Consider the following 15,530-nt stretch of genomic DNA (forward strand, 5'->3'; position numbering starts at 1 on the left):
ACCTTCCCACAGCCTATGGCAGTTGCTTCAGGAAGTCTATAGGCAGTCCTGTAGCTAGACTACATTGACATGGTTGAGAAGCCCAGCTTAGGATGTAAGTGGGGAATGGCTCCTAATACTTTAGTGGAGTCACTCCAGATGTTCACCCAGGTATGTGAATGGTGGGTAAATCCAAACCCTTCAAGATAACCTCACACTGCTGCTGCTGTATGTAGTGAACAGGGCTATGGTCTCTGGCAGACCTCTTCTGGATTCAGGCCAGCATGTAACTAGTTTAAGCCTAGGCTAACCCTTTTGTTTACACTCACAGAAGATGGGGCCTTCTGGAAACTCAACGTTGCTCTTCCAGACTTACTTTTGGTAAGTAAACTCATGTCCATAGCTGGGACCCTGATCCATTCTGGTGAGGAACCCTGAAAGATGTAACCTCAATATTTCCCCACACACTAAGAGAGGGGAGCCCCACAGAGGCAATGGGATCAACGGCTCTTGAGACCAAATTTATTGCCATCAGCAAAAGTCATAGTGAAGATCCATCGTTCTACAGAAACAGAGTGATCACAAGGAGGGGCCCTACAGAGAAAAAATGGAGGCTCAGACAGGTACTATTGCTGCAGAAAGATCATAGAATCATAAAAAAGTCAGGCTAGAAGGGGCCTTCGGAGGTCACATCTGGTCCAACCCTCCTGCTCAAGTGAGGATCATTGCCATCCCAACCATCCCGTACAAGTTCGTGTCTAACCTGTTCCTAAAACTATATAATTAACCTTGTCACACAACTACAAGGCATATTGCCCAGACACCAAGAGCACTTTAACCTGCCACAGGTAAAGCAGAGGAACAATGGCAGTCACTGAACCACCACTGCAAAGGTTGCTAACAGGGTTGTCACTAAATGCCCTGATGGAAAATATGTTAGAGAAACCAAACAACTGCGTACCAGAATGAAAGCAATCAAGACAGGAGGTGAGAGGCTCCATACCAGCTATGAACTTGCTGCCCAGAGGAGTTCTACATCTATTGACTCCTCTGTGAAATCCCATGAAACATGAACTTTCATTTCTACCCAGGAGAACTTTTACAATCTTTTCTCCAATACCTGATGAAGGGGGTTTGTGCCTGAAAGCTTGCAATTAAAGAATTTTTTTTTTGCAAAAATCTTGTTTGTCTAATAAAAGATATCATCTCTATTATGAGTCCTGATTAATTTTTCCTCTAGACCAATATGGCTACAACCTGGATACGTACCAGAATGAACACACACCACAAATCTATCAAAGACAAAAATATCCAATTAATTCTGGGTTACCACTTGTCACAAGACAACCATTCTTTTTCCAATCTCTCAGTTCAAAGGGAATTTACAAAACACTTTTCATAGACAAGCCTACAAGCTTCACTTCATAAATCTACTGGATACAAAAAATCATGGACTAAATATAGATCCATGTGCTCCTGCATCCAGGAAGAGCACAGACCATCTGTAGATGCTTCCTCAGCCTGAAAAAGGGTGTTTGTGCCCAATAGCTTGCTAAGAAGAATTGTTTCAACTATTTGAGTTGATCTAATAAGATACTGGATTTACTCAAAGAACCTTGTCTGCCTAAGGTTGCTAACATGCACTCAAGAGATCCAAGGAGGAGGGCCAGGCTGCCTGCTACAGAAGAAGGCAAAACCCCCACAGTCCGTACCAATCTGACCCTGGGGTAAAATTCCTTCCTGATCCCAAATGTGAAGATTGGTCTGACCCTGAGCATAGAGGCAAGACCCTCTAATCAGGAACCTCTGGGTTTTAGTCCCAGGAGGAGCACTGGCAAACTCCAGTCAAAATCCCCAGCACTGACTGCAGTCAACACCCAATACTTCTGAGGAAGAGGACCCACACCTACCTCCCACTCCTTCACACACACACCAATATCTGTAACATCAGGAAAGAAAACAATTCTTCCTGGTTTCATGTGCTAAGAAGCAAAGACCAGAAGCATGAGAAAAAACAAATACCCTTTTGTCTGCTCTGCAACCTGGGGACAGCAAGCATAACTCCACACACCACTCTATAATTGGGCAGCCAGAGCTCCCTTTTCTGTATGTCCTCCATGAACCTATGATGATGATGATGGTTCCCAATAGCAACAATGACGATGATAAATGTGAAGACATTTCCTTTGTCTCTGGGTCACAGCATCAAAACCTGGGGGCAACTTAAAAAATCTGTGAGTCCCATTCAGCAGCTGTCAGGGTGGAGAAACCTTGAGGCAGTGAGATCCTGTTTGGGCTAGCTTCAAGGCAGGGCTCCCTCCAAAGCCACCAGTAATGATAGCACCAAGCTGAACCTCAGGTTGGAAGAAGGACTGAGGGTGGGGTAGGCTGTGAGGCTGCCTTGCAAGAGGCTGCCTGTCAGGGGGCCTGGACTCAGGCAAGTCAGGAGCAGTACCCAGCCGTTCATCCATGGCTTAGGATGGAAGGAGTGGTATCCCCACAGTGAGGAGAGGAGGGCTGAGGACAAAGGGTGTGCATGGAGGATGGATGGCACCTAAGTCCAGCTGAGTGATGGCATGGTCCTAGCAACTCAACTGTCCAGAATGACCCCAGTCTGAGCAGCTCAGCACCCAAACCCTCATGGGCTTCCCCAAATTAAGCACTCCCTCTGCCTAAATTGGGTTCCCACTGTGGTAGGCCCCAGCAGAAAGACAAACACATATATTTGCCAAGGTGTCTTCATTCCTGCCATGTAGAATCCTGCTGCAGGGATCCTCTAATGTTTTGGGGGTGGAGATCTCTGTGTACCCACTTTTATGCTGCTGTGAATCCCAAGACTCCACCTGGCCTCCTGTCACCCCTCAACAATGCTGATTGCTCACCAGCTATCTCAGAGAGCCTGCCAAGATGTTCTCCCCATCCACAGATATTTCCCTTTCCTGTGTTTTTCCTTCTTGCTAGGAATTTGACACCCAGCCATCCCAGTGAGTACAATTACCTCAGTTGGGGAGTCAGGCACTCACCCAGGAAGCAGGCAGACCTGGGTTCAAGTGCCCTTCCTCAGCCTGAGAGGGCTGAGACCCACTGCTTCCACCACCCAGGAGAGTGACCCAAACATCAGGCCACTGAGGCTGAAACAGTCTAGCATGCGATGTCCCTGGGGCCAGAATGAGAAATCCCAATGGGAGTGAGGCGGGGAGGGGACCAATTAATTCTGTGGCCTACTGAGTTTGGCCACATCTGGCCTGTGGTTTGAGTGGGGTCGATCCCAGTCCCAGTCTCCTGGTGCATCAAGTATAGGGAGAAAGGGATGCCACACAGGGGGTACCTAGTTCAGCTGATTTACCCTGAACCTTAAGGCTACCTCATCCCCTTTTTGGACCCAGTCCTTGGAGTGAAAAGGCTGGGAATGGGAATAGTGGATGTTCATGGATGGGGGACAACAGTTTTTCAACAGCCTGGGGCCTGAGGGACTCATTTCCCCAAGAAATAGGATCTCTCCCCTCTACAGGGCACTGGCTCCAATATGGCCCTAGGGTAGGAGCCTTGACTGGTTCAAGGGATGGGGATGGAGCCTTTCCTCTTCAGGGAGCCCCAGTCTGGCCTTGGCTCAGGACTGGGCAGTGGCTCAGAGCTCCAGGTCCCACATGGAGAGGGGCTTGCTGGAGTGGGTGCTGAGGAAGGGCAGCAGCTCCTCATGGAAAGCCTCCTGGAAGGTATGCAGGTGGCTCAGGCAGGTGCTGTTGTAGAAGGACAGCTGCCCTCCCTCGAAGTCCAGGTAGACCCCCACCTTTTCCAGCCTCCCACCCACACAGAGCAGAGTCTGGGGCTCTGTGAGGGCCCAGTACTGCTCACCCCTCCGCTCCACGGCCCACACACCTTCCCGTGGGCGAAAGCTCAGGCGCCTCTTGCGCTTCACTGACCGCCGAGCCACCCCCACCACCCAGTCAATGCTATCACCCACCCGCACCTCCCAGTACAGCCGCCCACTGGTGAAGCCCTCCTGGCCCACCACACAGGGGCTGGCAGTGAAGCGCTCGGGCTTTCGGCGCCAGAACCGCCGCCCAGGGCTGAACTTGACGCCAGTGGCCTCCTCGATCAGGACCAGGCTGGGATGCGCTGAGCGGCAGTCCAGGATGATGCAGGCTGGAGCTGGGGGGAATGGAGGGACAGACTTAATTGGTGGCTATGTCATGTTTCATATAGCCCAGGAATAAGCCCCTGATGACCTTCTGTCCATTGTGCTCTGCACAGCACAGTGACGCATAGAGCTGCCCTTGGGTGATGCCTGCCAATGGAAATGTACCTCTGCTGTGCTTCCCCCCGCCCGCACCCCACAGTGCCTCCTAGCACCTAAAATTGCTCTGGGATTTTCATCCAGCCTTGCCTGCTAAGGAGGACATCCCTCTGCTGGACCTCCCAGCCCCACTTCCTGAAGCATAGAGGCAGGACCAGGTCCTCTCACCTGGGTGGACAGTGGCTAGCAGCTCCTTCCAGGCATAGAACTGCAGGGGACCTTTAAACTCTCCAATGTTCAAGTCCACAGGCACCACCTCATCGTCCTCCTCCTCTTTGGCCTCCTGTTCCACAACCTCCTCTTCCTCTTCTTCCTCTTCTTCCTCTTCAGCTTCCTCTTCTTCCTCCTCCTCTTCTTCTCCTTCCTGCTCTTTCTCACTCTCATCCATGTCCTCATCGCTGGTTCTCACCTCCTCTTCTACCTCGACTTGTTCCGTCTTCTCTGCCTCTTTCCCCTGGGGTCCCTGCCCCTGACGGACCCTACAGAGACCACCAGGGCATCACCTATCTTGGGAGCTGGTGTGAGTGGCCTATGGCAGGTAATGGCCTGCCTTCTGCTGACAGCCAATGGGGAGGTAAGGATAATGATCTACCTCCCACTGCCAGGCAATGGTGTCATGAAAAGAATGGCTTAAGATAATGGCCTGCATTCCTCCGCCAACCAATGATTGGGTCAGGATAACAGCCTGCTACCACTGCCAGTCAATGGGGTTACTCCCTTGTACTAAGTGACAGAGCTCAGTAGTGTAAGGTATTGGCCAACATACTAGGTTAACATCCCACCACTTGCTGCTAGCTGATGAGGTCCAGCGCATCTGCTGGCATGCACTGACACAGCAGGGGATAAAAGCCTACTACAGCTACCAGTGATCAGGTTACTCTCCCTGTAGCTCACTCACTGAGGGTGTGTGGTATAGTCACAGGAAGACCATGATCTACCCATTCAGATCATGTACTCATGTATCTCAAATGCTATAGCTCAGTATACCAGGAGAGGATAACAGCCTACTAGTTAAGTTGGGCTCACAGAGGCCAGGGCCAAGCTCAGCAGATCCCTGGCTCCAGCCCTCCTGCATGGCTAAAACTCTCTGGGGGAAATGAGGACAGAAAGCCCCTGGACTGCTCACCTCTCCATCAGTTCTTTAGCATCCTAGAAGGGGTGAGAAGAAGGTGGTGGAGTGAGAAGAAGGTGGTGGGATGGTCACCAATGCAACAATGTCAACAGTTCCCCTTACACCATGTCCCCACTGGGTGTGTCTACACATTGCCCTATGGTAATGTAGGGATCATGTCCATCTACAGTCATTGCCATCTACGTCGCTGTAGTGGCACATTCCACAGCTATAGTGCACTGCTACGGCAACATAGCCGGTCAATCTAAGCATGCACTGCCCATCTGCCCCAGTAAGGACAGTTACTGCGCCTTGTTTTAGTACTTCCTCATACCAAGTACTAAAACATGGCGCAGTTACATCTCTGTATGGCAATGTGTAGTCATGCCCAATGTGTTTGAGAGAGGCTGAGATACCTCCATGATCTACTTTCCCCACAGCACCTTCCTGGTCCCTGCCAGCCCCAGCCCCTGGGTTCCAGCTCAGCCCCCCTCACCTTGAGGAAGCTGACATGGTCCTTGTGCTCCAGCCCTGCTCGCACCTGCGAAAGGGTCTCAGTCCAAGTAGCCACTTTCCAGTTGAACTCCTGGAGCTTGTCCTCCATTTGGGCCAGGTTCTTCTGCCGCTGCTGCTCCAGGGCCTCCTTCAACCCCAGCTCACGCACTGTCAGCAAGTGGTGCATCTTCTCAAACTCCCCTGATACGTGGTCTGACAGGGACTCTGCACAGCTCTGTGGAGTGGTCAGAAGTCAACCTTGAGCCAGCAGGCACCAGAACAACGGCCTTATGCCCGACCTAGGGCCAAGGGTGGAACACACGAGTCCTGATTCTCCACTCCTTTCTTCTTCTGACTCACACTGTAACCCACTAGCTCTCACTCCCTTCCCAGAGCTCAGCTGTCCTGGTTGCCAGACCCAACTCCCCAGACCCCACTTGCCTCCTAGGGCTGGGGAGAGAACCCAAGTATCCTTGGCTGCCAGAATGCCACTTCCTACCTTCAGTTCTAGGATGTTCTCTTGCTGGCGGCACTGGTTCCTGATGAGTCTCTTGAGACCTTCTTCCAGGGGCTCCAGTGAGGCCTTGAGCTGGTCCTGGGTGGCAGAGAAACCCCAGGGTCACCAGCAGGGCTGAGGTGGATGGGGAGGGAGGCAGCCTTTCTCCACAAGGAGGGAGGAGGGTCCTGGTCCAGATCCAGCCCCAGCCCCAGCGTGGTTTTGGGAGGCTCCTGCCCTGCTTTGATTATTAGCCCAGACTGGGGCTCTCATTCCCCAATTCCCACTCAACACCTTGTATGCAGCATGTGTGGACATGCATGTCTTACCCTCTGCTAGAGACTGTGCCAAGGGAGATGCTGTGTGTGGGTGGGTGGGTATGTATGTATGCACTGCTCCCTACTAGAAATTGTGCCGTGTTGTGTGTGTGTGTGCGTGTGTGTGTGTGTGTGTGTGTGCTGGCCCCTGCTGAGATTATGCCAAGGGGTGTGTAAGGGGTGGGGGGTGCACTACCCTCTTCTGAAGGATTGTGTTCTGCTGTGTTTTAGACAATCTGAAAGGAGCTGGGGGTGAGGGGGCAGCACACAACTCTCTGCCCACCCTTCTGCAGTGGATATAAGTCTGAGATATGGGGAATAGAGGGAGTCCCTCAGCCCTTCCCAGAACAGCAGTGCCTGATGCCCCCCCCCGCCCCGCCACTGCTCTTATCATTGTCCAGCTGGGATGGGAGCACCAGGATCCTGAAAGGTGGAGGGCCCAAGAGAAAAATTTAGAGTAATGGGCAGGCAGGGAAGCCATAGCACCAGGAGGGGAAAGGGGTGGAGGATAGGTGGGGGGCTGGGTCATGGGGACTGTTGGGGCACGGGGGAAAGAGGACATGAAGGCACTGGAACTGGGGCAGGAAGTGAGGAGGGAGCACTGAAGGAGAGGAGGGAAAAATAGCAACAGTGGGGCTGGTGACTAAGGATATATGAGACACAGAAAGTGCAGACCAGCTCTGTTTCCATACCACAGCATCAGTGTTAAACATTTGCACATGTGTGTGCACGTGCACGCACACACACACACACGCACGTGTGCACACACACACACACACACGTTTGGGGAGAGCAGAGTTAAACAGACCAAGCCAAGTAAAACTTTCCAAATCCTATTTTTAATTTAACACAGAGCCCTCATCGTTTCAGGGGCCTTGCCAGGACAATAGGCACCAGGTGCAGGGGATGGCAGTGCTGGGGGTGGGGGGCTGGGCAGGGGCAGAACCCAGCATCTGGGGCAACCCAGTGGTGGCATCCTCTGTTGGGAGACATGCCCACTTAGACAGAGGGGAACTAGGCACCAGTAGGGGGGAGAACCAAGCCATTCTGGGGACCAGTGGACCCCCTGCTTTAGCCCACCAAAACCCAGTCAACTCCTAGAGCCAGGGAGAGACCCCCAGGAGTCCTGGTTCTCAACACTTTCCTCTCTTACCCTACACTGCTCTGAGATGGGACTAGAGCACAGGCATCCTGGCTCCCCATCCCCTCTGCTTTAGCCTGCAGGACCCCACTCCCCTCCACTGCTCAGTAGCACCAGCCCATGGTAATTTTGTGACACCTACTACACATTAGCCTAAGAACACTGCGGAGTAAGCTATTAGCGTGGTTTTTAACCACCATGCCACTGTGCAGTGTTATTAGGCTAATGCACAGTAAACGTCTCATGTAGACGCGCCCCTTGTCTCTCAACCCAAGGACCCAGGCATCCGAGTGCCCACCTGGTACTCCTGCACAGCATTCTTGACAGGTAGGAAGTCATGGCCCCGGTGCTGGGGCAGGTCCCGGCAGATCACACAGACGGGAGCCTCATCCTGGCTGCAGAAAAGCTTGAGGGGCTCTTCGTGCTCCTCACAGAAGTACCAGCCAGCTCCGGCACCTGCGGGGGGGCCCTCATCCAGCTTCAGGAGCCGGGCTTTGTCAGCCAGGCTACGCAGGGCCCGGTTGACAGCTACACGGCGGGGTGCGAAGGGCAGCCGGCAAGCCGGACACAGCCCACGGCGCTGCCCCATAGGCACACAGGCCTCCAGGCAGGGTGCACAGAAGCTGTGCCCACACTCCAGCAGGCGCGGGTCCCGGAAGAGGGAGAGGCAGACGGGACACAGAAGGTCCTCTGCAAAGCTGGACACCTCCCGGATGGAGGCCATTATCCCCACAGCCACAGCCGCGACTGGGCTCCCTGAGGCTGGGCTGTCCTGTCCTGTTTCCTCAGCGTACCACAGCCTGTCTCCCGTGGCAAGGATGTCCTGTCTTCTCACAATACAGTGTCTTGACAGCTCAGAGCTGGAACACCCTGTCTCCTGAGAGCACCATGTCCAGTTGGGATGGGGCTGGGACTCGTCTCCTCAGGCCTGTGTTGTTCCCCCTCCGTGGTGTTTAGCTGTCCTGTGGCTGCAAGGCTACAATGGTCCTTCTCCCAGGTTGCCAGGACCTGCAGTGGCCTATGTCCTGGTGGTGCTTTTTCCTTCCTTTCCCCATGCACACTGCGGTGGTGGCTGCAGCACAGGGCTTGTGCTGACTTCGCAGCTTCTACTGCAGCCGCTGCACCTCCCCTTGACTCAGCACTTCCATGCAGCCCTGCTCCCGCTGTCATTAACTCTCACTTCACTGGGCTGCTAGAATTGACTGTGCTCCTCCGCTCCTTCCCTGTGATTCGACCTGGCAAATGGCCCAAGGGGTAAAAATCCTGGGACCCAGGACACCCGGGTTGTCTGGGAGGGGAGTAGGGTCTGGTGGGTTAGAGAAGTGGGGGTCTGGAAGCTGGGATTTCTGGGTTCCACCTAAATCTGTGGTAGAAGATCAAGGTACAGCAGCAGGAGAAGCTGAGAGCCAGGACTCCTGGGTCCTCAGAGGAGTGAGGGCTGGTGGGATGCATGTACTGTGGGGCAGAAGACCAGTATCCTCTGTCCTCCCAGCATGACCACTGCTGGGGTATCCTACATTCAGGACTTTGGAGATCTGGCCCAGGCAGGGTGTGTTGTAGCTGTGCTGGAACCTCCTACGTCTCCTCTGAAGCCCAGTTCCCAAAGCCGGGAACTGCCCAGACATCCCTCAGTGCAGGTCTGCCTCAAGCAGGGGTGTCCAACCTTTTTGGATGTGGGGCCGGATCACAAACTTTTTATCACCCAGTGGGCTGGCGAGCCATATTCAAAGACCTCACAGGAAGTGATGTCACATAACCTTTGACGCCAATGAAGTTGCAGGAAGTGACAATGAAATGGGTCTGGAAATGTGGTTTAAAATCCAAAATAAAAACAATATAAAAGCAAGAATGAAATAATACCAAACACTTGACTAAAATAAACACATTCGCTTCGACTCACTTCTCAATGAATGAAAGAAGCATAATGCAAGTCGACTGATCAAACGGGGAAAAGATATCAGCCAGAGTGGAAACTAATCGAAGCAACAAAATATGGGCATTTTTGACAATAATCTTCAAGAAGATTTACTTTTATTGAATTAATAATTTGTTAGTAACACATCTTTAACAAGTACTAACAAGTTGAACTCCCAATCCCGTATAAAGAGAAACAGAAGTGACCACAATCCAAACACTGGACAGTATTTTTACAGACCTGGTACCCAGCCGGACTGGAGCCATGCCCAGGTTGACATGGTGCTGCAGGAGCCACTTGGCTACAACCAGGTTGACCTGATGTTGGAGAAGCCACGGGGCCAGGCCCGGGTTAGCCTGGGGCCCACCAGGCCAGCCAGGGGAGCAAGCACCAAGTTGCTGTGGGGCAGGGCAGGGCAGGGCAGGGCAGGGCAGAGCAGCGGGGCTGGCGAGGAGGCAAGCACGGGTCAGCAGTGCCAGCAGCCGCTGTTTGGCCCCCAACGCGGGGCCACTCCGGTAGCGCAGGGCACGGGCACGGACTTGTGTCAGGGTGGGAAGGTGGGGGCAGGAGCACGGGCGCTCCCAGGTGTGCATCCCCCCCGCCAGCAACCAGCGTGTCCCAGGCCCACGAGTGGAGCTGCTCCTCCACCACCTGGAGGCAAAGTTCTCCTATGAAGGCTCCGTCCTGCGCCTGCCCCAAGTCCGTGGTACCAGCTGCGACCGCCCAGGCGGGCACCGGCTCCTTGGGCCGAGCGGACAGGCAAGGCCTCAGAAAATGCCTTGGTGGGCCACATGGCAGCCCACGGGTCATTTGTTGGACAAGCCTGGCCTCAAGCATCTTCTTCGCAACAGTAACCTCAGTTCTTATGCTAGATGGGGGTGTGGGCAGGGAAAAGGCAAACATCTGGAAAGTGACACCCAGAGGTAGGGGTGGGAAGGCTTAGGGAAGAGCCTCACACCAATGCCACACAGGGAGAGCCTGCCTAGCACTGAGATGCAGCCAGCTCTGGGGTGGGGCAGCAGGGGAAAGCCCCTTCTGTTATACTGAATTGGCCTTGGCATGTCCAACACAAAGATTCAGCCAGCTCTGGGGTGAGGCCTCACTCTACTTCCCCCTCCTCCCCTGAGGGCAGGACGCTCTTCAGCATTTTCTCCCAGGCATCAAAGTCCAGCTTGTCTTTGAATTCTTTGAAGGTTGACTCCACAGGGACAACATCTTCTACATTGTCATTGTCTTCCTCTTCTGACTCCACATCTTCCTCTTCTTCATCATCACTACTCCACTCCTCTTCCTCCTGCTCTTCCTCTTGCTCTTCCTCCTGGCTCCCACAATCTTCCTGGATTCTATGGGGCAGAGACATCTGATGAACAACAGCCATCACTAAACCTTCAGCCTAGGACCATGAATGTGTGTGTGTTGCCAGAACCAGGGCTAGGAAAAGGCAGATTTGTGTTGCCCAGCTCAGGGTATAGAAGGGTTTCATGGAGGGTGGGAGTAGGGGTTGTGTGGGATGGGAAGGGTTATATAGGTGAAGTTATGTAGATGTTGAGGGAAGATGATAGCATGGGGGGAAATGTGTGTGGGAGTGAGAAAGTGTGTGAGGATAATAGGAAGTGTAGGGGGAAGGGATGGGTTGTGGTAGTGTGTGTGCGTGCACACATGCTTACTAGGGTTGCCAACTCTGAATCTATTCCAAGAGGTTTCCAGAACACCAACATGCCCGCGACAAAATGTGACCATGCCTGCATGCTTGACTATAGCAGTTACAGAGCATGGTGTGTAGACTTTAAGTCAGGAAGGTGAATGCACATTACTATTACATTTTAAAAACCCACTGGACTACTGTATAAATGGGATTCAGCATTTAATATTTATTTTAATGAATGCCATATCATTTATCATTTATTTTAATGAATGCCCTATCATTTATCCAGCAGTTTCCTGAAGATTTATATCTAATTCCTGGAGACTCCAGGGCAATCCTGAAGAGCTGGCAACCTTCATGCTCACACACGAGAGACAGCGAGACACTGTTTAGCTCTGTGTGGGGTTTTAGGGAAAGAGAGAGAGACAGAGTATGCATGTGTGTATATATGCAACAGTCTGGTTACATTTTGATGTGGGGTAGGATGGCATATATGTGGGGTCTGAAACTTTGGGTCCTGGCAAGTGTGTAACAGAAAGGATGAGCACATGTGTTTGAGGGAATGAATAAAGATAGGGATATAGCTGGGAGTGTCTTGGAGAACTGTGTGTGGGAAGGGTGAAGGGTACAAGGAAGGGGATCTGTGGTGAAGCTTTTGTGTATATGTGTGTGTGTACAGCTGCTTACCTTTCCATCAGGTCCTTGATGCCCTGGAAGACAGAAAAACAGTCAAGACTATCCCTTGGGACAGATGAACACAACAGCAAAACACTGTCTCTGCCCCCTCCCCCTCCCACCGCTTCTTCCAGCTCTGGTTCATCCCTTTTCCATTTCTCCAACTACTTCCCCCCGACCCCCACACACACACCCTCTGCACCCTTTTTCTCAGAGCTCTTCCCACCTGGCACCTCCCACCTTGCTTCCAAGTATCAGACCCCACCTCCTTCCCGCAGAATCCAGGTGTCCTGGCTTCCACCCTGCAACCAGTCTAATCCACCTGACCCTACCCCCTCCCAAAGGTGGGAGATCCCAGGCCTCCCAGTGCCCACCCTCAGCTCAGTTAGTACTCTTCCATCCTGTGTTGCCATCACCTGGTGATGCCAATCCCATCTACATGCCATCCCCAAAAAAGCACAGACTTACACTCAGGAAGGTGATTGGATCTGTCCCCTCCAGTGCTGCCCGTGTCCTGGCCAGGGTCTCATTGCAGAACTCCACATCCTCCCTCAAATCCTTCAGGCTCTCCTCCATCTCTGCCAGATTTGCCTCTTTCATTGTCTTCACAGTCTCCTTCATGTTTTGCTCCTTCTCCCTCAGGACTTGGTGGAGGCCCTCAAACCCCATGGAGATGTGATCCAGCAGGTCCTGAACGCAGACCTGTTGTGGACAGAGGCACCAGTTGGCAGTTCTGATCCAAGGTATCAGCATCCGTACCCCAGAGCCTTCACAGGGTGAAGCAAAGTCCTAGATTGGATGGTCCAGTTAGTGGGATGGGACCCTAGGATCCATGCTATGCTAGCTCAGTCCTTGACTCCACCATTAACTTCCATATGACCCTGGACAGGTTGCCACATCCATTCCTCATCAGTTATCTAGAGATAATATCACTGCCCTTTCTTGCAACACTGGGCAAAATCTTCCCTCCAAAAATGCAGATTTGGTTTAAACAAAGCCATTTGCAAATTCACTTTTGATTTCCAAGCTCATTCAGTCTGGGAAGGGGGAGAGGTATAAACACATTCAGAGGGTAGAATAAAAAAAAATAATTCCACCATTTTTTAAACAAACCATGTTGACTTTTTGTCAGTTCTGAAAGGCATTTTAGTTCAGAATTTACTGATTTTTTTTTGCAAGTCATTTTCCTTTGAGGCTGCCCCAAAATGAATTTCCCCTGCCTTTGTTCAGAATCACCAGTGAAGCAGAAGACCAGTAATTCATACAGCTCTAGCTGCAAGGAACAGAATTCTTTGGATGGGAAGACTTACTAAACAACCAGTCTCCCCACCCCATACCCCTCCATTTTCAATAACACCTTTCATTGCTCAACATGAAAAATTATTTGTGAAAAATGGGTGTTTTCAATATTTTAAATATCATAATGCTGACTGTTTTGCCTTTCTCTGAGTTGGTTAGAGCCTGAACTTGGAGGGAGCATTGAGGGCCCTGTTTTAGAGATGGGGAAACTGAGGTATAAGCCTGTCCGTGACTTGGCCAGATTCATTCAGGCAACCAAGGGCTGAGCTTGGTACTGACCCCCTGGTGTCCTTGGTCCCAGTGCAGTGCCCCACTCTCTAAGTCAGTGGTGGTTGATTTGTGGCACAAATGCCACAAGTGGCATAGGCAGCCCCTGGGGAAAATAACAGATCATAGAAGGGACAGGCAAAACAGCATCAGATAGGGCAGGAAGCAGAAATCAGGCAAAGCAGGAAGCAAATCAGACAGGGTGAACAGACCAGGAAGCAGACCAGGATAGCTGTAAGGAGCACAGATTAGGAAACAGAAAGCAAAGCAGCAGAGGAGGGGGTTGGAGCGGCACCCAGGGAGGATGTGGGGCTAATTTGTGGAGTCTCTTCTAAAAAGGTTGCGTCTCTCCCGCCCGCTCTAAGCCACACTGGGTAGTTCCTTAAAATCATCGTATGTTGTCCAGGCACTAAAGTCCAAGAGCTTGTGCTGCTCTCAGGGAGGAAAAGCATCTTAAAAGACTCAAGTGTATCTGTGACTCCACAGCCATACCTCCAGCTTCACTTTGTTTTCTTCCTGGTGTTCCTGCTTCTCTGTGGTGGAGGTCAGATTGCTCTCCAGGGTCCCAAGGCAAGCCTTCAGTTTCTCCTGTGCAACAGGAAACCCGCAAGTCAGTAGCGATGGAGGGCTCAAGGACTGGAGCCCCTCAGCTATATGACCTTGCCACACAGATGACCCCCACTCCCACCCCACCAAGGAACAGAGATGAAAATACAATGCAGGGGTCCTTCCCCCACCCGCAGTCTAACTCCCTGGACCCACATATCCCTCCCACAGCTGGGACAGAAGGCAGGAGTGCTGGGTCCCAGCCCCACCCCCCGTTCTCACGCAGTGCACACTAGCCTTCAACCTTGCGATCATGGCTCTTGACCCCCCTGTTTGCAGGAGCAGACCCCAGCCTCCTTCCAGAGCTGGGGAGAGAACCCAGGCTTCCAGCTGCTGTCACCCACAGGAATCCAGGTGTTGGGGTACCCACCTGGTACTCCTGCACAGCGTTCTTGATGGGCAGGAAGTCATGGCCCCGGTGCTGGGGCAGGTCCCGGCAGATCACGCAGATGGGAGCCTCATCCTGGCTGCAGAACAGCTTGAGGGGCTCCTCGTGCTCTGTGCAGAAGCACCAGCTGGCCCCGGCACCCGTGGGGAGCCCCTCATCCAGCTTCAGGAGTCGGGCTTTGTCAGCCAAGCTACGCAGGGCCCAGTTGGCGGCTAGGTGCTGGGGCTTGAATGGGACCCGGCACTTGGGGCACAGCCCCTGGTGCTGCCCAGTGGGTATGCAGGCTTTCAGACAGGGTGCGCAGAAGCTGTGCCCACATGGCAGCATCCGTGGATTCTTGAACAGGTCCAGGCAGACAGGACACACCAGGTCCTCTGTGAAGCTGGACACCTCCAGGGCTGAAGCCATTGTCAGATGAGACAGCCCTGCTCACCCTTGTTCCCTCAGACACGGGTTTGGGGCTTTCGCTTTCGGTTCCTATTTAGCTGCTGGCAAGAAAGGCGGAAGGGGCAGGGTGACTGTGTCATGTGGAAGGTCAACTTATTTACATGCAAAACTGTTACCACCCAGAGCTGGGGAAGAAACACTTGCATCCTGGTTTCCCAGCCACCTGCTTTAACTAGCCAATAGAAACACTTGCCAATAGAGGGTACCCCCTCCATGATAAAAGAAAATTGTTGAGTTCTCTCAGTCAGTTGTTAGAGATTCATTTTATGCCCCAGGCACTTCTTTGGGGCTCAGCATATCTGATTGAATATTCAGCACTCCTCCTGTCCTGCTGGGGGAACCTGAGAAGTCACTGCTAGGACTTATGCCTGAGTTTCCCCATCACTAAAATCACTAAACTCCTGTCCCCCACCCCAGTCTAACCTGCTTCTGGTCCAAAACAGCCTGTCTTG

At 52.5% G+C, this 15,530-nt stretch overlaps 2 protein-coding genes across 3 annotated transcripts; both read right to left on the minus strand.

The window, feature by feature from the left end:
- Nucleotides 1-487: 487 nt before the first annotated feature.
- Nucleotides 488-9,006, minus strand: LOC102565696 (nuclear factor 7, ovary). 2 transcript variants are annotated; one of them, XM_019478830.2, is made up of 6 exons: nt 8,135-9,006; nt 6,382-6,477; nt 5,929-6,117; nt 5,403-5,425; nt 4,445-4,755; nt 488-4,131 (listed from the first exon to the last, which is right to left on the minus strand). In XM_019478830.2, exons 1-6 carry the CDS (start codon nt 8,558-8,560, stop codon nt 3,608-3,610), a joined length of 1,569 nt encoding a protein of 522 aa, XP_019334375.1. In that variant the 5' UTR covers nt 8,561-9,006; the 3' UTR covers nt 488-3,607. The 2 variants fall into 2 exon arrangements, with proteins under 2 accessions (XP_019334375.1, XP_019334374.1); XM_019478829.2 differs by having other exon boundaries at nt 5,884-6,117; nt 8,135-9,003.
- An 893-nt stretch (nt 9,007-9,899) lies between these two features.
- Nucleotides 9,900-15,169, minus strand: LOC106740109 (zinc-binding protein A33). The gene is made up of 5 exons (XM_014608251.3): nt 14,614-15,169; nt 14,130-14,225; nt 12,540-12,773; nt 12,084-12,106; nt 9,900-11,094 (listed from the first exon to the last, which is right to left on the minus strand). The coding sequence occupies exons 1-5, from the start codon at nt 15,037-15,039 to the stop codon at nt 10,851-10,853; spliced, it is 1,023 nt and encodes a 340-aa protein (XP_014463737.1). The 5' UTR covers nt 15,040-15,169; the 3' UTR covers nt 9,900-10,850.
- Nucleotides 15,170-15,530: the final 361 nt, after the last annotated feature.

Source organism: Alligator mississippiensis, chromosome 11 (genome assembly GCF_030867095.1).
Source record: "Alligator mississippiensis isolate rAllMis1 chromosome 11, rAllMis1, whole genome shotgun sequence".
Lineage (NCBI taxonomy): Eukaryota > Metazoa > Chordata > Crocodylia > Alligatoridae > Alligator > Alligator mississippiensis.